This window comes from Rhincodon typus, chromosome 7 (assembly GCF_021869965.1).
Source record: "Rhincodon typus isolate 14 chromosome 7, sRhiTyp1.1, whole genome shotgun sequence".
NCBI classification, from domain to species: Eukaryota; Metazoa; Chordata; class Chondrichthyes; order Orectolobiformes; family Rhincodontidae; genus Rhincodon; species Rhincodon typus.
In genome coordinates, this window is record NC_063338.1 from 41,053,361 (window position 1) to 41,077,648 (window position 24,288).

Sequence of the window (24,288 nt, forward strand, 5' to 3'; positions counted from 1 at the left end):
AACCACACCGCACAGGAAAACCACACCACACAGACAAACCACACCACCCAGGAAAACCACACCACACAGGAAAACTACACCACACAGACAAACCATACCGCACAGGAAAAACAAATCGCACGGGAAAACCACACTACAGAGGAAAACCACACAGCACAGACAAACCACACAACACAGGAAAACCACACAACACAGGAAAACCACACCACACAGACAAACCACACCTCACAGGAAAACCACACCGCACAGGAAAACCACACAGCACAGGAATACCACACAGCACAGACAAACCACACAGCACAGGAAAACCACACTGCACAGGAAGACCACACTGCACAGACAAACCACGCTGCACAGGAAGATCACACTGCACAGGAAAACCATGCCACACTGGAAGACCACACTGCACAGGAAAACAACACAGCACAGACAAACCACGCCGCACAGGAAAACAATTAGGGATGGGCAATAAATGCTGCCTCGCCAGGTACACCTTCATCCTATGAATGAATAAAGGAGATCACCACTTGTACATAAGAATGAGTGGGAAAGATACTGAGCAACAAACATGATAGTTTTGTTCAAAGCTTCCAGCTGACAGCAGTGAATTTCTCTAGGCTTTCGCTGCCATCAGCTGAAATGGAATCTCTCAGTATTATCAAAAGGCCTGGAGAAGTCATAGAGCAAGCTTCCCTGGAGCCATGGTGTACCGTGCTGGGTGGATTGTAACATCTTCAAACACAGATAAATCCAAAGATGTTACCAATTAGGCTTTTACAAAGAGATTTCTCTTACTTGAAGTTTCACAAACGTTATGTTGCAATAGTCACACATTTTGAAAAATTCTGACCAGTTTAATTGCAATTCCACCTCAGAAAGACAGCATGCAAATTTAAGCTATTTTAAAGGGTTTTCTGTCATTTAAATATGGTGTGTTGTCCAGTGTGAGGATCAGGTGGCGAGGGTTTCCCAATGCCATCTGATCCTGTGCCAAGCCCATGTTACACATTTTCATGACACAGGCAGCCACAAGCTTCCCACACAGAATTCCTTCTTGCTTCTAGCCCTGCTGACAAGCTCATCGATAGGAGTACAGAATCCAGCTAAACAATTCAACAAAGTGTATTCCTCTTGGTGAAACTCTACAGCACTAATGACAGCAAAAGCATGGTCAAAGCTACAATTAATAACCTCCTCTGTGACCACTGATCTCTCTTGTGGGCCTGCTTGCAAGTTAAGACAGAAAAATGTCAACATATCAAATTGCATTTCAACACTAAAGACTAGCCTGACCATGGATTTTAAATGTCCACAACACTTCATATCAGAAATACTCTGCCTCACCTTGAACCATACTCTAATGAATGCCTGCAAATAAAAATAGAGAAAAAAAAATTACTGCTGTCAGCTTTGAACAAAGCTATCATGCTTTTTGCTCGGTATCTTTCCCACTCATTCTGATATACGTAGTCATGATCTCCTTTATTCATTCATAGGATGAGGCTGTCCCTGGCTAGGCAGCATTTATTACCCAGAGGGCTGATGAGAGCTAACCATATTGCTATGGGTCTGGAATCACATGTAGGCCAGACCAGGTAAGGATGGCAGTTTCCTTCCCTCAAGGATATTAGTGAACCAGAGATAGTAGGAACTGCAGATGCTGGAAAATCTGAGATAACAAGGTGTAGAGCTGGATGAACACAGCAGGCCAAGCAGCATCATAGGAGCAGGAAGGCTGACGTTTCGGGCCTAGACCCTTCATCAGAAATGGGGGAGGGGAAGGGGGTTCTGAAATAAATAGGGAGAGAGGGGGAGGCAGATAGAAGATGGATAGAGGAGAAGATAGGTGGAGAGGAAACGGACAGGTCAAAGAGGCGTGGATGGAGCCAGTAAAGGTGAGTGTAGGTGGGGAGGTAGGGAGGAGATAGGTCAGTCCAGGGAGGACGGACAGGTCAAGGGGGCGGGATGAGGTTAGTAGGTAGGAAATGGAGGTGCGGCTTGAGGTGGGAGGAGGGGATAGGTGGGAGGAAGAACAGGTTAGGGAGGCGGGAACGAGTTGGGCTGGTTTTGGAATGCGGTAGGGGGAGGGGAGATTTGAAGCTGGTGAAATCCACATTGATACCATTGGGCTGCAGGGTTCCCAAGCAGAATATGAGTTGCTGTTCCTGCAACCTTCGGATGGCATCGTTGTGGCACTGCAGGAGGCCCAGGATGGACATGTCGACTGAGGAATGGGAGGGGGTGTTGAAATGGTTCGCGACTGGGAGGTGCAGTTGTTTATTGCGAACCGAGCGTAGGTGTTCCGCAAAGTGGTCCCCAAGCCTCCGCTTGGTTTCCCCGATGTAGAGGAGGCCACAACGGGCACAGCGGATACAGTATACCACATTAGCAGATGTGCAGGTGAACATCTGCTTGATGTGGACTTCACAAGCTTCAAAATCTCCCCTCCCCCTACCACATCCCAAAACCAGCCCGGCTTGTCCCCACTTCCCTAACCTGTCCTTCCTCCCACCTATCCCCTCCTCCCAACTCAGCCCTACCCCTATCTCCTACCTACTAGCCCCATCCCGCCCCCTTGACCTGTCCGTCCTCCCTGGACTGACCTATCCCCTCCCTAACTCCCCACCTTACACTCACCTTTACTGGCTCCATCGCCGCCTCTTTGATCTGTCTGTTTCCTCTCCACCTATCTTCTCCTCTATCCATCTTCTATCCACCTCCCCGTCTCTCCCTATTTATTTCAGAATCCCCTTCCCCTCCCCCATTTCAGATGAAGGGTCTAGGCCCAAAACATCAGCTTTCCTGCTTCTATGATGCTGCTTGGCCTGCTGTGTTCATCCAGCTCTACACCTTGTTATATTAGTGCACCAGATGGGTTTTTCCAACAATCAACAATGGATTCAAAGTCATCATTAGATTGTCAATTCCAGATATTTATTGAATTCAAATTCCACCATCTGCCATTGCGGGATTTGAACCCAGGTCCCCAGAATATTATCTGGGTCTCTGGATTAACAGTCCAGCAATAATACCATACAATAATAATAATAATAATTGCCTCCCCTTCTGCCTAATGACAAGCCTATGGTACATTTGTCTAAATCTCATGGCCTTGTGCATTCCTTTTCAGTTGCTCATAGAGGTTCTGCATTTTCAATTTTAATGAGTAATACGACTTGGTGAAAAGAGTACATGAAATGGTTTCTGTTACCTTTCTGCTACCATAACTCGTCTTCCCAAAGATATCCATGGTCCTTCGAGATTCTAGCTGTTCCACGGTCACCAATAAAAATTGGCAGCTTCCCCTGTTAATCATGGCTCATGTCCACAGGCAAGTGGCCATAACCTGGGCCTGGGTGACTCACAAAAGAGCAAGGACAAATACCCTTTGAGACCTCAAAAGCGCCTATTAGCCTAACTGAATATATACGGAAAATTCTGACAAAAAGACACACTCAAAGCTTTTCATTCAGCCCTCATCAGCTCAATTTACAAGAAATCCCAACTCAAGGGGAGAGCTAACATTTATACTTCAGGAGAGGAAAATGCTGACTGGTTGGCAAGCGGACTCTGATAGAGGTGGAGATGCAATATGTCTGGACTAGTAATCCAAAACCCAGCCTAATGTTCAGGGGTCATGGGTTCAAATCCCACCATGGTAGATGGTGAAATTTGGATTCAATAAAAATCTGATGTAAAAAGTTAGTCTGGGTGTTACCATGTAACCACAGTGAAGTGTTATAAAACCTACCTGGTTTACTAATGTCCTTTAAAGAAGGAAATCTGCAATTTTTACCTGGCATGGCCTATGTTTGACTCCAAACCCACAGCAATGTGGTCAACTGCTAACTGCACTCTGGATAATTAGGAAAGGGTAATAAATGCTGGCCTAGCCAGCAAAGTCCACAACGCATGAATAAATTTTTTAAAATTCTTCTAAGGCCATTATATCCTTCCCAAGGTGTAGGCCCAGAATTGGCCACATCATCTAAGCAGTATTGTGTGCAGCTTAATCATGAGTTCTATCCCCTTGGAGCTTAGGTCTCTCATTATAAAGGCCATTACAAAGTCGACATGGCACCTCTTGTTTGAGAGAGAGAATAATGAGACAGAGACTCACTTCTGCTCATGAGGCAGTACCTAAGGGTGGAAATTAATCCAGAAGACTTGGTTTTGTCTATCTGCTGGACAGCCAGTGAGAGCTCCACGTTACCAAATTTCATGAAGGTTCTCTGCACTAATTGCCTAGTGGGCAAACCCATGGCTTGGTGTGATCAGGGACGCTGGAGAGACAGAAGTTTTAACTTGAAAGTTTCCAGTGAATCAGAGGCCAGCAGCACCAGACAATGCCAGCAGGAGCAGTGATAGCAGCTGGCAATGCACCCAACAGAGCCCCAGGATCAGTGAGGCCTCGGATGAGTGAGGGTGAGAAGAACAGATCAGAAGAAGACTCCTATTGGACTAAAAATGTTGACTCAGTTTCTCTCTCTACAGATGCTGCCAGACCTGCTGAGTTTCTCCAGCATGCTCTGTTTTACTTTATTATCTTGAAAATGGAATCAGTTTATTAGTAATTCCCATGCAAGAGCAACCAGTTTACAGACATTCTTGACTGGGATTAAAGCTGAGGCACTAAAGAACATGTGGAACTGTACTCAGTGAAGAGCCAATATACTTAAAAGGAGGGGAGAAAACTGTCAAAAAAAATTAATTCAATACTGGATAAGATACATATTATACAGTTCTGCACATCACTGAGTACACATTCTAGCTCTTTGTGTCTTAATAGCCAATGCTAAGCAGTGAGGATGTTTAGAATGAATGATTTATTATCACATATATCTTGAAGATACAGTGAAAAGTGCTTTGTGGCTATAATCCAGCACCATTTTGAGTTACAATAAGGATAAAAAGAAATTAAGTGAGAGTCCACCTTTATTTCAAGTGGGTTTGTTTCAAGTGTTGAAGTAAAAATCCACATTGACCCTGAAAGACATATCAAATATTCACCTTCCAGCTAAATAACTCCTCAGAAACCATTCTAGATGTTGTGAATTGATACATAATTTAATTCTTCAAACTTCCGAGTAACACAGTTGCCTTTGCAGTACTTTTAGCATTAACCTTAGTTTGATATTTGAAAAACAAAACAACAAAGTCTGTCAAAGAATTCTTTGAAATTCCTTACTATTTCATAGGTATTCAAAAGGAAAATGATTCTCACTTGACTTCAGTAAGAAAATATAAACTGTGGTGTGCATTTTGAAATTTTATGCAGACTTCAAAAAAAACTATTGAGGTTAACATTTGAAATTAACTATTTTCATATACAAATAATTATTAATAATCAAGCAAATAATTTGTTCTGGTTACAGTTGGTGGTGACAAAATTTAATTTGATAGCAGACTTTTATAACTAATCCTGCAAAGTACAAAGGCCATAGAGTAAAGTACTAATGAGAATAAAACATTGACTGAATGTTTTGATGATTTGAGCTGTGAAGGCATATTTTCCTAATGTACTTATTGGTAACTAACTAAACCCCACATGATAGTTCATCAATTACAATGGCCCAAATCGCTGTCAAAATAATAATGCAGCAAATAGCAAATAGCAAAGACTACAGCAACCTCAGGTGAGGACAGATGCTAATATACAAGTTAGCAACAGGAGTAAGCCATTCATCCCCTTTAGCTTGCTCTACCATTCAATAAGATCATGGCAATCTGTTTGTGATCTCACCTCAACATTCGCCCTGCCCCTGATTTCTTTCGACTCCCTTGTTAGTCACTAATCTATTCTACCTTTAATTTAAAAGTATTCTGCTCTCCCCAGTCTCTGAGGAAGAGAGTTCCATAGACTCATGGCTTTCTGAGGAGAAAAAAGTTCTCGTCTCGAGTGTAAATAGGAGATCCTTATGTTGCAACTGTGTTCCCTCTCTCCCACAACGTGAAGCACCCTTTCAGCATTCACCCTGTCATCCTATCAGGATCCTCTCACTCCTCATTATTCTAAACTCTAAAGGATATAGACACAACCTCTCCTCGTGAGCTAACCACCTCCTCCCTGGTATTAGTCTAGTGAATCTTCTCTTAATGGCTTCTAATGTATTTACATCCTTTCCTAAATAAGCAGTCCAAACTGTACACAATACTCTAGATGTGTTCTGAGCAACACTCTGTACAACTGTAGCAAAACATTGCTATTTTTATATTCCAGTCCCCTTGCAAGTATGAACGCATTCAATTTATCCTCATAATGACTTGTTAAAACTGCCTTGTGATTCATCCATTGTAATAATACGTTGCTTTCTATTCTTCCTGTTAAAGTGAACAAGTTCACGTTTCACAAAATTGTATTCCATTTCTCAAAATTCTTTCCATTCACTTATCTATACTCATTTGCAGACTCCTAATTGTCCTATTTGCCGCCAAACCAAGCCTGCACCTCAACATGTACCACGCATTTTTCTACCACCACGCATTTTAAATGTAGGAATCTAGAGCCTCTTGTATTGAACAAGACATAGTTAATTACATGTTAGGAGCAAGTTACAGATCACTTTGATATGCTAGAGTTTTGACAGAGAGGAAAAGGAAGACTTGGATGTTAGGATCAGAGGAGTAGAATTTAAGCTATTCTGCTCACAAGCCCATGTGACAGCACCAAAGTCAGTGATGCTTTTGGCATTTCTCAGCATTAACCTTTATATACATCTTTCCTCAGGCCCTTAGCCCATTATTACTATTATAGGTTTGTTTATATAATTATATTTGCCACTACCCCATCTTCCCTCAAAGTCTCTGACTTACAAATTCAGGTGATTTTGATGTTTCACTATCCTCCAAGAATGTGTTTTCTTCAGAATTGCAAGATTGATTGTTTGCTGGGTGGGAGACTGTTGTTTTTGATTATTTTTCCTGACAATTTGAGGTCTGTAGGACTCTTACAACTGGAGTACCTATAATCTCTTGGATTTCCTTTGTAAGGTAGGACTTCCTTGCTGAAATGTACAAATTCTTCTTTCTAGTATCTTCTGAAGATCTGAAAAGGGCAATCTCTTCTTTGTAGTATCTTGAATTGTTGGATTTTAATTGTCCCTTCTCAGTGATGGACCTGTGGTGTGGCATGTGCCACAGCTTCAATCTGTGTTAGCAGATTTCTATTCTCAATCTGCCTGTAGATCAATGTTCCATGTAGACCCTTTACTTCTCTTTTAATTGGCTTGGACATTCTCTCATGCCCCCTCAGTGACTACACTATTTGCAAAACCAACTGTGGTCCTACAAGACTGTTTCTAGCTTGGCAGGATATCTGTCACTATCATTGAGGATTCTTCCTGCAAAGATAAAGACATCAAATGTTCAGTTTGAACTTGTCTCTTCAAAAGTCACGCAGCATCTAACATCAGATTTAAATCTGTCATAGCTATTACTTTTCCAAGCTGTGTTGCATTCTGAGTTATCTCAGTTAAAGATTTGTTAATTGGCTCAAGTGGTGTGTATTGCTCATTGACTATCTTATTGCTTATGTTTCCTCTCAAACTTTGCTGATTTGTGCAGTCTGAATTAAGTTTGTTTTTCATAGCAGTGAGAAACATTTCTGCCAAACTAGTGTAGTTATAGATTCCCATCTCGTTGACAGGATCAAACAAATTTATTAAGTTAACATAACTAATTTCAATGAACTTTACTTTCTGCTTGCATTCTGCCATGGGTCTAGACTGCCCTATGAAATCTTCTACTAGCTGTCCCTTGACAGGGTGTTCCTTGACTAGTTATTGCTTGACTGGCTGTTTCATGACAAGTTTTTGTTTGACTTTAACCAGCTTAAGTACTTCTACCATTTGAAGAAGATTAAGCTGAAGATGCACATTCCTACTTGAATGAGAATTCTTGATTGTGAAGTATGTACACATTTTCTTCTGTTTGACAATGCTTGCAGATTTGCTCATGGCATTCCTTTAATCTGCAATGAAATGCTTCCTGGATCTTGTATTTGCATTGTTGTTGGCTGTTGACAGTGTTTTCTCAACCATGGTTCACTTTCTGATAGTATCATGACAAGTAGTCATTTGGTCTTACATAATTTGTGTTTTACTGAAAAAAGGTGAATTTTATTGCAACTCTTTGTGTTGCACTCATTAGGACATTTCACAAGGACACAATATCAAGAGGAAAACTGACATTTATACTGGATGACAGCAGAGTGCCAATTGGTTGGCAAGTGGACTGTCACTGTTTGAGGTGTTGCCAATGAGAATACACCTATAAATGCTGGCTGACAGTTAATAGTTGGGCTTTGTTTAAATTTTAAACTGTTGCTGATTGGTTAGGGCTTTGCCCTGAGAAATGAAACAGCAAATGGCTGTCACTTATTTTTGAGTTGGAACAGGCACAGTGTGACATCTTGCAAAATATCTTGATGCGTGCAAAATGAGAAGCTTCAGCAATGATGTAGAAACATTTGACCAAGCATCTAACTAAAATTCATGAGATGACTTTTGACACAAGTACCAGTTTAACAAAATGAAAATTCTGCATCACCTACTTCCCCAAGTAATGCTTAAAACTTTCCTACTGTTGCAGTCTGTCTACGACACTAACCACTTTGTGATTATAGATATTTGACTTCTTGATTTTCTGTGAATATGCCTTACTGCTGCACAGTTTCTGATAGTGACCTATTGTGTGACAGATGAATCATTCACATTTAATAAATGGGCACTGTCTCTGCTATAAGGTTTCTTTGCTCAGTAATGCTGACAAGGACTTTTAGTGTTGGATACCTGCCCTAATTATTGGTACTGGCTTCTCACTTGTGTCTTTTATGGTTTTATACCTTAAAAATTGAATGGTCTCTCCTAATCTGTTTTAGTATTGATCTGTATTCTTTTTGACTTCTGTTTCACATGAATGGCTTTCTCTAGAGTCAGGTCTTCTTTTGTTTGTAATAAATCTGAGAAAGACTCATCAGCAATTCCAACAACATTTCTACTCTTACAAATTCAGATTTTAAATCACCATAGTCTCAGTTCTCCACTAATCTGTCAAGATCTCTAATGAAATTATTTTTGGAATGCCCAGAAGTGTATTCTTCTATGAAATCTTGGCTCTTTCAATAATTTTATTTGCTCTCTGATTAAGGTAATTTTGAAAAGCTTTAAGTACTTCTACAAAAGTATCTTTGAACATACAAATTAGGAGCAGTAGTTGCCATATGGCCTCTCACGCATGGTTCAGCATTCAATCAAATCATAAAATAAAAATCGAAAGAACTGCGGATGCTGTAAATCAGAAACAAAAACAGAAATTGCTGGAAAAGCTTTTCGGGTCTGGCAGCATCTGCGGAGAGAAATCAGAGTTAACGTTTCGGGTCGAATGACCCATTCTCAGAACCATTCCTCTGTAGAAGGGTCACTCCAGCTGAAACATTAACTCTGATTTCTCTGCACAGATGCTGCCAGACCTGAAAAGCTTTTCCAGCAATTTCTGTTTTTGGTTCATTCAGATTATGGCTGATCTGTTTGTGTTTTGATTTGCACATCGTAATCTATCACTGATAACCTTGCCTAACAAAAATCTATCTACCTCTACCTCAAAAATATTCAGTGACCCCACTTCCACCACATTCTGAGACAAAGAGTTCCAAAGTGCACAACCCTATGGGAAAAAAAGTATTCTCCTCATCCCTGTCCTAAAATGATGATCCCTACCTTTTAAACAGTGCTCCTAGTTCTGGGCATGGCCACAAGACGAAACATCCTTTTCTCATTACTCAAAGGCGAAGAAGGTGCTGATAATCAAGCCCCACTATTCATCAAGTCATCATAACCTACTGGAATTGGAGTGTGGATTTCACTCCAGGTTTTGCCATTAACAGGAGAATAACTATTTATTGTAATCAAATTTATCCTTTAAAAAATAGCAAGGAAAAACATTACTTATTATTACTCATTACTACAATGCATTTTAAACTATACCCCTTTAAAATAAGGAGTGCATGGGACTGGTGCCCTGAGATGCTGTTGTATGGTAAGGAACCTGGAGTCTCTTCACAGTTGCCGGGTACCTGCTCTGACATCCATGTGGAGAATTCTCGATGTTTAGTTTGCTTATAGAGGATGGTCCGAATGGAAGCTGCATATGAAAGAAGTGCAATCTGCAGTTAATAAGATCATTAACAATCAATAATCTCCCTTCGTTGTCAACTCGCCACTGCCAGCAAGAATTTCACCTTGACGTGTGGAACTTAATTAAAAGATGCAGTGAGTTGCTCCTGATGTTGAGATAGGCTTCGCTGGATTATTCACATGATCTGACCACATTTCTTGCTATAGCCCATGTCATTCAGGCCACTGTGTTTCAAGATGACAGCTCACCCCACCACCACCTTCTCAAGGGCAACTAGGGATGGGCAATGATTGCTGACCCAGCCAGAGATGATAAACCCCATGAGTGAATTTAAGAAAAACAAGCACATCATTTACTGTTTTTACACTTTTAGCAAAGTTTTGTTGAATTCTAATGTATCCAGCCTTCTTGTGATTAAATGTGGAAATCAAGAAGTTGGTATTGGGAATGTGTGTTAACTTTACAAGAAATGGTCACTTGTTACCTGACAACCAAGTCAAAGGCATTGAGTTGCATTAGGTTCATGTGTTTGAATTATAAATAAGAAGTAAACTCACTGCAGAAAGGACAGCATTTTTCTGACCACTGTTATTCTGCCTCTCCCTGTTGAAAAGGTCAATTGAGAATTCAATCCATGTCTGCAGGTTGCCCCACAGCATTACGTGGTCCAGAATGAATCTTCCACACCTATATGGGGAGAATGTCCCAGCTCTGCAATCTGCCCACTATCTCTGGCCCAACTGAGAGTGGTGGTCAATACTGGGCTATAGGCAATCCAATCTCACACAGGAATTAGATTGAGAAGTAATTTGGGAGGGAGGGCTTCTCCATACAGTTGGCGGGAGCACACAAGCCACTTGAGATGGGTAACCCAGAGCTGTGGACCACAGCTTGAGTCTGCCCTCCAATGGGCCCAGGGAGGGCTATAAACAGGGCAACCTCTCCTCTTTTCCAATAGTATTCCAGGAGTGGGACCTGGCGGACTTCAAACCTGGCGTCCTCCCCCACCTGCCATGTGAGAAATTGCTACCTATCAGCCTCAATTGGCCTAAGGGCAATTGGGCCACCCAACACTGCCCCCATTGGAAGTGAGACGGTAATGGAGTAGGGGGCGAGCAAGTGTATGCAAGGAAAAGAGCACATGACATGTCACACATTATGTTTTGCCTCATGCTCTCCTGCCAACCTACCCCAAAGTGAATATAAATTACTCCCAAGTCCAACAACCCTCTTAATGAGGAGACAGTGTTTATTACTGCTAGTTAACAGCTCTGCGATTGAATATTAACTATTAACACGTGTGGAACGCCAGTCCTTCATTGTTTAAATTGTTTTTTTACTGGAGTTTTAAAAATGTTAGAAAACATTAAACAACTTGTATTCTTCCTTTCTGGCTCTCCTTTCATACCTTTTGTTACATTCTCCCCTTCTATATTTAACCTGAAACTGTATTGACCATCCTAAGTAATACTTCCTTTTTCAGATCCTGCTTTATCTATTTTCCAGAACTGAAACCTGATGTGGCAAGGTGATCCACAGTTCTTTGTTCAGTTCGAGGGTGCCCTGCTGTTTCCATCTCCCACTACCAGCAACTCCCGGGGCAATGTATTAATGACATTAGATGGACAAGGCCAAATCTCATTAACAGCTGGGTCGCTTCCTTGATCATTGACAGGAATTTTTGGGTCAATTAAAACATCAGCTCAGCTGGCCAGCAAACAGCAAGACATTTGCAGCAGGAGCCCTGAAGCCATGGCTGCCAACTCTATACGGGCATTTAATTCGAAGCCCTCCCCAGCAGGCTGTCAGTGATGGGATAGCACATATTACGAATGTTCTAAATGTTCTGTAATAAACTGTATTGATAATATTTTTAACTGCATTTTTTTCCTTTCCCTCATGACAGGGGCACAATATTTTTGCAAGTCTGTCTTCCAGGGTGTATAGTGACATCATGCAGCTTTTGAAACAGTCAATACTAGCAACTGATCTGACACTCTACTTTGAGTAGGTATTCATCCCTTTTTAAATTTCAATACTGTAGCCACACCTCTGCTTATCTGAAAATAAATCCTCAGGTTAAAAAGGATGCCTTTATGCAAGTTATAATATTTATTGATTTTACTGGCTCTTGGATGTTGAATTGAATCGGCTGAGCTTGTTCTCATAATTCAGATGGAGATCCTGGATTTCACCTAATAAATTAAAATTAGCCTTTGAGGGAACACGGCAGAAATTAATTGGTCTTTATTTCAATCAGACGTACATAAATTAAACCTGTTACGATTTTCAATACTAAAAATACACACATATTTGGAATTATAAAATGACACTAAAAAACAATATTTCATTTAAAAAGGCATATGAGATCCCAGAATTTGAGGAATTGAGGAAGAGACAGGACTGTAAAGAGAGAGCAAGGCCGTAGTATTATGTTTGGATTATTCTAACCAAAAGACAATGCAACAATGTGGCTGCTTTTATGTGCTATGTGGCTGGCATTACTTTGAGTAAACAGTGAAAAACAAAAATGATGAACCTTTTCGATCACTTTATCCATGGTATTGAATTAGTTTTTACACCAATTAACACTGATCATTGAATACAGCACAGAAAGAGATCATGAAACATGCCATGTCTGTGTCATCTCTTTGGCAGAGTGATCCAATTAATCTCTTACCCCTGCTCTTTCCCCAGAGCCCTGTATTTCTTTCCTTCCTTGAATATTACTTTTGAATCTGCTTCCACCACCTTTCAAGCTGTGCATTTCAGATAGCATATCACTTTTTTTCAAAGAGCCCTCATGCCACCTCTTTTTTTTTGCTAATTATTTTAAATCTGTCCTCTGTTACCAACAGTTTAGCTAACTCTGTTGTATGGAGAACATCCTAAACTTCTGTACTTTGTTCACATGACTGAAGTCTGTTGCCATAGAATAATTCTAGTAAATCTCCCATGAATTCTGTCTAAATTCTTAATATTCTTTCAAAGCTTGGTGCCCAGAACTGAGCCACAATAGAACATCTAAAGTCTAACCAGTCATTTTTGTTTTGTATTCAATTCTTCAATTGAAAATTCTGGGATCTCATATGCCTTTTTAAATGAAATATTGGGTTTGAAAATAAATGAAGAAATCAGTTCAAGGGTAAACACTTCCTGAAAAGGGCCAATATGGGTTATATGTTTGTATCACTAATGCAGCAGTCAGCTCATTTTATTTTAAACTTACATTTTGTGGCAATTTTGGAACATGGATTTCTGCAGCAGACTCTGACCTTTAAGACTATATTAATTCAAGATTCTTCTTTCCAAGAACTAAAACTGTTGTAAGATTGAGGTTCATTGTAAGTATTACAAGGTCAAAGTGCATTAAAACAGTACTTCATTAGCACAGAGTCAGAGACATCCTACTGTGAGGGGAGAAATGAAAAGCAAGATGAAATTTTAAAACGAGGGGTTAAAAGGGTAATGGCTATACTCACTTCAGTTGAATTTGCACAGATGTGATTGTTGTCCAAGTCTAAAGGGGTCACTGCATCTTCACATGTTGACAGCTACAGTGCAACAATTTATAGTTCAGTTGGCTAAACCTTTATGGTAGAGTTATTAGCTAAATTAAATTCAAAACCTAAAGGCACCGGACTTGAACCAAATTTTTAAATTAACCTTTAGACATTTTTTTGCATGAATTTTATCTCCTCTGCATTAGAGGTTCCATGACAAGTAAAATGGGCCAAGATTGAATTCCTGGGCCAGGTTTTCCAAGGAGTGGCATGCGCCCTTCCTTTTTTAGGAAAAGAAGCGAACTCTACATTTCTGAGAGGAGATTTCAGTAGGGTCTCCTCAGAAATGTGCAACTATATCACTATTTTGACAGTTCTTTTGTGCTGCAGAACTACAAAATTTATGAGGAGAGGAAGGGTTAAGTAGGTTGGGCCTGTATTCATTAGAGCTTAGAAGAATGAGAGGTGACCTTATTGAAACATATAAGATTCTCTGGGGACTTGACAAAGGAAGTGTGGAAAGGTTGTTTCCCTTTGAAGGATAGTCTAAGAGCAGCATAATCTCAGAATAAGGGGTCACCTAGTTAGGACAGAAATGAGGAGGATTGAAGTGATGGGATGGGGGTTTGTAGGATCTGCCTATGTTGGGGGTGGGATTGTCAAGTTGGGGAGATTTTAGGTCAGCGGAGGCACATAAGATCCACAGAGTCGGGTCAGTGATGAGTATTGGGTCCATCTGGGCTGGTCAAAGGGATTGGTTTAAAGTCAATGGGACAAATGTCAGGTCAGGCAGGGTTAGATAAGGACAGGATGTGGGTAGCTGGGTATGGGGATCCACAAGTGGGAAGGTGCCTGCTGCTGAAATGCAGGACTATATTTAGATGGAGAGCAGCAGTCAATTTGAAATGTATCAAACAGCAGAACACGGCAGGGAGTCTCATCGGTGTTTGCATTTAGAGGAAGCGTGGTCCCAGGTTTTCTGGTGTTTCCCTGGAAGCACTTCTCTGGGTAACAGGGGCATGGAGAGACGTGTTTTGATGAGACGAAATGGCCAGCAAAACCCACCAGAAAGGCAAGGCTGAAAGATACAAAGAAATACCACTGCAAGGCCGTAGCGCAGACACAGTTGCAGTGCCATTCATGATTCAATGATCTGTTGTGATTTGAAAATATATGTTGAACTTGTAAAATCAGGTTCACAGACGTGGGTGTCATGAAATGTGAGAAAAAGTTGACAACCCAGACATCTGACACAACCAGGCACCAGTATTCAGAGTGACATGCAAGGTTGCCTCAGAGCAGAGGTACAGAACAGAGCACTGTGCTGCCAATACTAAATCTTATTGGCCTCTTCTTACATGTTATTGGTTCCCAGCAGCAGGCCTCCTAATGTTCGACCCTGGAACTGATTTGATTTGATTTGATTTATTTATTGTCACATGTACCTAAGTACAGTGAAAAGCTTTGTTTATGAGCAGTACAGAGAGATCATAGTAATCAAGGACATACAGATCATAGCGTGAAAAAAAACCTGAGACAGAGACATGCAGGTTACATTGCACAGGACATGCACTAGCCAAGATCAATATTAGCAAGATCAGCATTACTTGAAGTTAGAGAGTCCATTTGTCAGTCTAATAGCGGCTGGGAAGAAGCTGTTCCTGAACCTGCTGGTGAACGGGCACAGAATGGCAAGTTTGGCTACTCTATGAGAGACCAGGCATGAATTCTACCCAGTAGAAACTCTTGCAATGTGTGTGTCCTCTTTGCAGTGCCTCCAGCTTCTCTCTCCTGTGCTTTATTATCTCTTGCCCTTCCTATGTTGAAGCACTTGTATCATTGAGGTACCAACTCCTTCATAACAGGCAACCCACTGAAGCTACAAGGGTCCCATGCTTCCTGTTAGATGTTCAGTGGAATACGCAATTGTATTGTGCCTGTACTGTGTTTTTATTTGAACTGCTTTAAGATGGCTGCTTTCAGTGAGCGTGCGTCATGGCTTGGGTCACATGGCTTATGGCAAGCCAGGAAGGACATCAATGCAATATTGGCTTTCAATCAAAAAGATCACATTTTCATACAAAGACAAACAAAAAAGAATAATTTGCACTTTTACATAGTGAATTACTCAAGTATCCCACTGTGCAAGCAACTGTTCTCATGCATTAGCAGAACTATTATTAACCTCATTAACTTCTATTTTGTCAGTGTATTTATACATATCGCACATATAGATTTTCCTCCAATACCTTTTGGTTGGAGTGATATGCCCTCTGGTTCTGTTTCATAATATTTTCAGGTAACTCTGCTGTTGCCTTAGACATATTTGTTTATAACTTTGAGAGTGAGATTCTCTCTCCTTAGCAGTAACATAGGCATAAGATATCCTACCGCAATGAAAATCATTCAATCTCTGAGATCATCTTTCAGGTGCCCAATTCACAGGATTCTGTGAGCTGTATAAATGCAGATACATTCTGATCAAAGGCTCTTTATCATCTTGAATCCTAGTGTTCAACACATACGACTCATAAGTTATATACAGTTGGAATTCAGAGCATGTCCTCAAGGCTGTCAAAATTGCTACAGTCTGTTATGTTTTTCTTTTCTTCAGAGGGATTTTAATAGTCTCTCCCCAACAGTTATGAATGTTTAGCTGTTTGTGGCTGCTCTGGATTATGAATTAAATCTGTTACATTCTCGTGGTTTTGCTGTTGTAAGAGAAAAACCATCCTTTTTTTTATCATTCACCTTTCATTTTGACTGTAGCCAAGAAAGAAAAAAAATACTGCTACTGGGATTCAGCTGCAACCTGCTTCTTTGCTCATTTTTCCTTTTTAGTGTCTTCCAGGAGCTTTTAGCAGCTTTCAGCAATACTGAACCAATCTGTGTTCCTTCTTTTAAAAGCTGTGCTTCTTTATAGCTCTTCAAATTCAATCTCAGCTCCACATCTGAACATAATGTTCAGATTTAAATGGAGTACAATGTTGCTTGTATCTGGCTTTATTGGAACTCCTTGTAAAATGGTTGCCTACAGTGAGTGTGCTTCATGACTTAGGTCACATAACAATGTCAAAACAGGAAGGACATTAGTACAATATTGTGTCTCCCACATCCCTGTTGCCCAATCCAGCCTACCGCATTTAAGCAGATCATCAAAATAGCTTTAATCTGGACTTTTTTAAACAGGTTTAATTGTCTCACTTCTGCTTTACATGTTCCTGACCCTGTCACCCTGCTGCCTCTGAAATTAACCAGCAGTGGGAACATGGCTACGGTTTTAGATGGATGCATTGTCTGCTCCATCTCCATTTATTATTGGCCCCCTCCCACATGTGTCAGGTGTAGCAACCAAAATCTGCTTCCCTGCCTGAGTTAGCATGCACCCCAATCGCATCCCAATCATGGCTCTGATGTTGTGACACCCTCCCTTCTGGCTAAATCAAGTCAGTTTGGCTTCTTCCTTTAAACACTTTGCAGTATCTGAGTACAGAGAAATGTGACAGATATTTGTGCTCCAGTTTTCCTACCACAAAGTCCCCTTTTCCATATAAGATCCATTTTCTCCTGCCCAAATACTTTAAATGGGATTCATTTTCTGTGAACACAGTCCTAGGGTGAGCAGCTTTTGTGCTTGTTAACAGGAAAATCTGATTTTGGAATGGATGTTCACATTCTTGATATTTGAAAAGCAAACATGGAAGCTCTGTTATTGTCATCAGGTTGAGCACCTTTTTATGATCAAGTGTTCTAAACAAAGGCTGTGTATGGGTGAAACTGAACACAATTACAATTGTTCAAATTTAAAATAGATCCATTTCATGATCTCACATATATGATAATTCTTGCTTCTGATGAGCTCACAATCTTTCTTTTGGTGTCCTGACCTAATTTAGTTATTGTGTTATCGATCCGTTTTCATTAAGTCACTAGTGGTCAATCCAAAACCATCAGGTAAACATCTGGGAGCATGATATCTACTTCATCTCATGACTATATATTGAATGTGGTCTGTGGAGGTAGAAAAAAATGACTAAAATGAATTAGGGGATACACAATATCAAATATATGAGTAATTAAAACTGGCAAATCATATCTATGTTTCAAGGCAAACAACCATTAAACCTCAGTTTGGAACCATAGCAGTAGTCGCATCCTTACTATAAATAATGCTAGTGATTCAATCAGGTTTAATGCTTTTATAGATAGAATTCAGGATTTACAATGTGTATTCAATTCTGATATTTATTCTAAAAACCTTGAATGATTCAATGAATGCCCAACAGATGAACAAGTTAGATCTTTGAAAATATTTTGAAGATGGGAGCTTAAATCCTGTATTTAGTACAACCCTTGGAGCTAATATTCCAGGTATTAACTCAGCAGTGCATGTGCTGATAAAGAAGATCCAAGTTTGTGGCAATGGGAATTCTCACTGAATGATTCCACAGGTATTTAGTGGTTCAGACCTTTTGATTGCTTTTCCAGATGTTGTCTATTATTATTCATTTGTATAGACATTTTTTAATGAGTTCACATAAACTACATCTAATAGTAATCAAATAGAAGAAAGCAATTAATGTTTGATGTGAGGAGAAGCAAACCAATTTTCATTTGCCAAAGTTATAAATTCAACCAGCTTTCTCCAGAGAATAAACTGCAGCTTTAGCTTCAAAGGCTTTTATTTTATTGATAAATTATCGATATTAAAACTGCAAATATTCCCATTTTTTGTGCTTACAAAATTCTGAATAGGCATAATATAAAGCCAAAACAGAAGTAATGTGGAATTATTGTGATTTGGTTTGCCTGTATCCATTAAATTAATTTATAAACTATAAGTCTTTACAAACTATATTGGCCATACTCTGACTGCAGAAGTTTTTTGATACAACAAATGCTATTTAAGCAAATTAACATCAATGATTGCCAAGGTTAAGACATGACTGTTAATTTAGCATCCAGTTTAAAAGAAGAAAGCAAAAGATTGTTGTAAAAGTTACAAGTTCAAAATCAGGCGATAATTGAGTAGTCTATCTCTCCTGCCTCTGCTACCTGGACTGTACTGGAAACTGTCCTGATCCTAAATCATGAGTGTAAGTGACCTTGGTTTGCTCTCTGTTGCTGAATAGTAATTTATTTTTGCAAACGGCACAAGGTTGGGTGGGATTAGATGGAGATTTTGGATTCAGTGGGTGCAGTATAGATCTAGAAATAAACTCAGCAGGATTTGCAATTGTGCTGAGGACAGCAAACAAAATTCAAAATAGGTAAAAGCAAATATTGGAAGTAAACAATAAGCGGGGACCTTCATTAGTTGGGTAATATTTGCTTGCATTGAAACTGACTAACTCCAGTAGTATAGAAGTCAATGCTAACGAAAATTTTATCTCAACATGTTTTACACCATTTTCTTCCAGGGTGAGGCAGAAGTTGAAAGAAACCAAGGGGTGTTAACTAACTTATATCTCAACATGTCTAATGAGTACCTAGCAGCAAAAAACAAAACAAACAAGATGCTGACTTTTATTACTGTACAAATGGAATCCAAATTTTTTACAGGATATGCTCAAGCAGCACAGCACTTTCATCAAAAAACACTAATATCATCACATTCACTTCTGGTTGCATAAGAACATTGTCTAAGCCCCAGAGATTGTAAAAAGTAGAGCAGAATAATTGATCCCTGGTGTTAGAGTGATGAGCTATATAGGAACAATTTAAAAGATTAGAACCTTTCAGCTTTGAAAAGAAACATCTCTTTGGACCCTTATAGAGAAATAAAATGCTTAATGAGATAAATACTAAACAACATTTTCAGATTTGCCAGATGGTATGAGTTACAACTTGTGAATGGCAAATGTGGGTATGTGTTGGAAATATTTTCTTTATGCAGCAACCTGTCAACATGTGGATGGGTTGTGAAAAATAAAGTAATTATTTGAACTCAAAGCCAATAGCTAAGTGCTGTAATAAAAAGATTGTACAGCAGGTAATGTAGAAATGTGAGATAAAATGGGCTGAAGGGCACTTTCAAATGAAAGAGTTGGCATTGCAGGGTAATGGGCTAGTAATCCCAGACTAACACTCTGGGGAAATGTGTCCAATGTGGTAGCTGCTGTAACTTCATTCTAGAATTGAAAACTAGTCTCAGTAATGGAAACCATGAAACTATTATCAACTATTGCAAAAATCCATCTGGTTCACTGATGCGCTTTTAGAGAAGGAAATCTGCCACCCTTACCTGTGATTCCAGAACCTCAGTCATGTTGTTGATCCTCAACTGCTCTTTGAAGTGGTCAAACAGTCACTCGGTTCAAGAGGCACCCAAGGAAGATCAACAAATGCTGGCCTTTCTGGCAACACTTATATGCCAGTAAAGAATGAAAAATAAGAATTAAAATGATCAAGCTTATTCACTTTCCTTTGAGCCAAACCCTGCCAGTGAAAACTTTGGATTGTTTTATTGAACCTGTTTCTAAAAGGTAAAGTTTATATGTTGAGCTCAGAACGTATGAACAAGTGTAGGCCATTCGGCCCTGCGAACCTGCTCCACCAGTCAATAAGATCATGGCTCATTTGATTTTAACCTCAAGTCCATACTCCTGCATATCCCCTATCTTTCATAGAATCTATCTCCTTCTGCCTTAAAAAAGTTTAAAGTTTCTGCATCCACTGCCTTTTGGGGAAGGGAGTTCCAAATACTCACGACTCTCTGAGATAAAAATAGTTTCTTCATCACTGTTTTACATGGGCTCCCCCTTATTTTAAAGCTATGACCCCTAGCTTTCGATTCTCCCACAAGAGGAAACATCCTTTTGATATCTTAAAATAAAACAAAGAACTGCAGATGCTGGAAATCTGAAAGAAAACCAGCAATTGCTGGAGAAACTCAGCAGGCCTGGCAGCATCTGTGGATAGAAAGTAGAGTTAACATTTGGAGTCCAGTGACCATTCTTCAAAACTGGTCCTTTCAACATCCACCCAGTCAAGTCCCTTTGGGATCTTGTATGTTTCAATTAGGTCTCCTTTGATTCATTTAAAGTCCAAAGGATACAGGAGCACTGTGCTTCGCCTTTCCTTATAAGGCAATCCACTCATTCCAGGTATTGGTCTAGTAAACCTTGTCTGAACTGCTTCCAATGCATTAATTCCCTTCTGGATGTAGTGACCACTACTGCACCCAGTACTCCAGACAACAATGGTAATGGCTTACTGCTTTAAAGAAAACTGGCTGGCATTGAAATTTCACTGTGTGCTGAACATTGCAGCCTGCTCTCTGCACAGCTTTCTGCTATGGTCATGTTCTTCCAACTGGAAACAGTTACAACAGTATCATTGCTGGCAAAATATTCTCAAGACAATTTCTTCTGAGATCCATCCCAATTATAAAGCTTCAGCCTGCCCTATTATTGCCACATGTCCTTCATTAATCTCAAAAGATATTCTACTGATCCTTTTCTACTTTTCCTCCAAAGAAAAGAATATATATGAATTTAATGGGGTTTTTTGCTACAGATTGAGCAAGAGGAAAAACATATTAAATAACATTCTGTTTAAGTATCGACCTATACTGGATTTACTGTATATTGTTTATTTTCTGTGCCAACACATATGTAAAAAAAGCAGCAATTAAATTCCATCAATATAAAATGGAAATTAATATAACCATCTCCCCAAACTGTGTTCGAAACAGCTATGGTATAAGAGGATTTGAACTAGTCTGCACTAAATTTGCTCCTTTTCTGTGTTGCGATGCATAGAGTTCAATTTTAATCTGCTACGTAACATTAAATATTGCTCTGAGTTAAGCAATTAGTACATTTGGTTTTGCATCAATTTAGCAATGCTGAATTTAGTATTTCTAACAGAGAATGAAATAATTATATCACAACTAGTAGATATAGTATTGTATTTACATGTATTTCAATAGAAAACTACAAATTATCAAATATTACCAACATAATGTCTAGAAATAATCTAGAACTTAAAAACTGACATATTTCTTTTTTAGGCGAAGAATGAAGTTTTTTGAACTTGTTAATTCAGGACAGTACAACTGGAACATAAAGGATCAACGAGAAATGCTCAGGTCAAGAGATCTATATTAATTGCCTGGTAATATGTGCCAAAAAATATTGAAACAGTCATAAAGCAAATTTCTCAGGGGAGAAATTGGGCCATAACCCACCTGTTCTTTAGGTGCTATATGGTTTCTGAAAACTCAATGGGGTCCAAAATGTGCATGAACACTTCCAAGAAGTACATCAAATGCCATCATGGTAAAGGGATTTGCACACATGCACCTAATGACTCTAAGCAGCACAAAGAGCGTGGAGGTAATTGAATCTATACCAGCTCTCTGAAAGCAATCCAGTTCGTCCCATTCTCCTGCTCTATCCAGTTTCCATAATGATTTTACTGAATTAAAATAATTAGAATATCTCAAAGCTAGGGGGGATAAAATGTAGTTAGGATGACCATTCTGATCACAACATGAAAGCAAAATAGGATGAATGTGAGATTTAAATATTTGGGGTTTAACTTTGATGTTTTTGCATTACTTTTTAAATTATTGTTTCTGGCTGGCTGGTGTCAAAGTCCTTTCTTCGTTTATTTAAGGGCATGTACTGAAACAAGTTATTTTCAGACTTAGGTGGCCTGGCAGGATTTCTTCTGTAGTTTGAGCAGGATTGGGATAATGAAGAGAGGTCATACAGAGCAGGACACGCTGCTAGAAGTAGGAGCAGGGGGAGGAGAAGAACTGTCAGCAGAAGACCATTCCTACAAAAGGTTTTAAGAGACTTACCTCAACCCTAGCGAGAATCAATGTTTGACTTGTCTCCACTTCACAAAAGTGCTCATGACTAGAACTGCCAATTGCTGCTACTTCAACTGCAACCATAAAATAAGGCATCAACATTGCCTGCAACTATCAAAATCTATGATCCTATCAAGGAATGTTAACTTTTAAAGAGAAATCTGACAAGCCAGCAATCAACCAATAGAACCATGCCATAGGGTTTCATGTTTTTTAATGAAAGCAAATTTTATGGTATATAAGAATTAAACAAAGCAATCAGTATGCATTTAGCACCAAATCTGTATGTTTTAATTCCCACCAACTACCCACCCATGAAAGTGCATTCACTGCTCCAGTGATCAATTGTAAACTCTGCCACAACCCTTTGGAATTCACTTTATCTCTCCTTGGGGATTCCCAAAATCATCTAAGGTAAGATTTTAAGGATTTTAAGGGGATCCTTTCATATGTATGAACAGACCAAATAGGAATTACAAATTGTTGATATTCGTGCAATCAAGCTGAATTGCATTCAATAAGATCATGACTAATCTGATTGTCACCTTGAATCTACTTTGCTTCCTACTCTTGACATTCTTTGAATCCATTGGTGGTCAATTATCTATCTACCTCAGCCTTAAAAATATTCAATTAAACTGCCTTCAAGGCTCTCTGAGAAAGAGAGTTTCACAAACTCACAATCCTCTGAGAGACAAAGTTATCCTCATCTTTATTTTGCATGGTAGATCCCTTATTGTTAAACTGATGCCCTTGTTCTAAGCTCCCCTATCCCCATAAACCCACATTTTACATGACTAACCCACCTAACCTGGACACTACCAGACAATTTAGTGTGAACAATCCACCTAACCCTCACTGTGGGAAGAAACTGGAGCACCCAGAGGAAACCCATGCAGCGACAGGGAGATCATGCAAACTCCACATAGACAGGCATCCAAGGCTGGAGTTGAATCTAAGTCCCAGCCACTATGAGGCTACAGTGCTAACCACTGAGCTAACCTGCTGCTATAGGAAGTATAGAACACTTAGTGGGAGGGAGACTATATCATAGACAACCATTTAATCCCCAGATTATACGTAATGAAGTAATTTAGCAACACAAGTGATCTTAACCATACTTCCCATTCACTAACAGCTCCACACTTCTTGCCTTCCCTTGGTCACTGAACATCACATTATCGTCTCTCTGCTGGTACAAAAACAAAAAACACTTGAAAAGGCTTTCATCCAATTCTATAAATTCGATCACAGCATAATACGTTTTTAATAATCGTATCAGCCTTCTGCATTCTTTTCATGTGGATCTTGTGTGTGCCTTTGCCTGTCCTAGTGCTTGTCGGAGATGCTTCCTCAGAGGTAGCAGCATGGGAATGGAAGCCTGCTAACCTTCAGTTCATGATATTGGAGATAGCCTTGGAGGTTTGTGGAAGCTGAGCAGCCATGATGACAGCTGTCTGAGCATTTGGGGGAAAACCCGTCACATCTAGCAGTGAGATCGGACCTCACCTCCATGAGGTGCAGGTTGTTTTGAAGTAGCTGTAGCTAATCTGCAGTGGGTCCTCCGCAGATGTACGCAACCAATGAAAAATATGGGGAGTATTGGCTGCACTCAGCAATTGTTTACCTATGCAGCTTGTACCAATTTTACATGATGCCTGAAGTACAATACCCAGGCACTGTTAAAGCACACCGTACAAATTCCAATCAGATAGTAGGAACAGCCGATGTTGGAGTCTGAGATAACAAGGTGTAGAGCTGGATGAACACAGAAGGCCAGGCAGCATCAGAGGAGCAGGAAAGCTGACATTTCGGGTCTGGACCCTTCTT

The 24,288-nt window shown here is 39.8% G+C and overlaps 1 protein-coding gene across 1 annotated transcript in view; it reads left to right on the forward strand.

Annotated features, from left to right (window-relative positions):
• Positions 1-24,288, forward strand: part of LOC109932547 (dual 3',5'-cyclic-AMP and -GMP phosphodiesterase 11A-like) — a 293,291-nt gene that overhangs the window by 238,318 nt on the left and 30,685 nt on the right. Inside the window, exons 16-17 of the mRNA XM_048599206.1 lie at positions 12,041-12,141; positions 21,652-21,729. Coding sequence (XP_048455163.1) covers positions 12,041-12,141; positions 21,652-21,729 — 179 coding nt within the window. The remainder of the gene's footprint in view (positions 1-12,040; positions 12,142-21,651; positions 21,730-24,288) is intronic.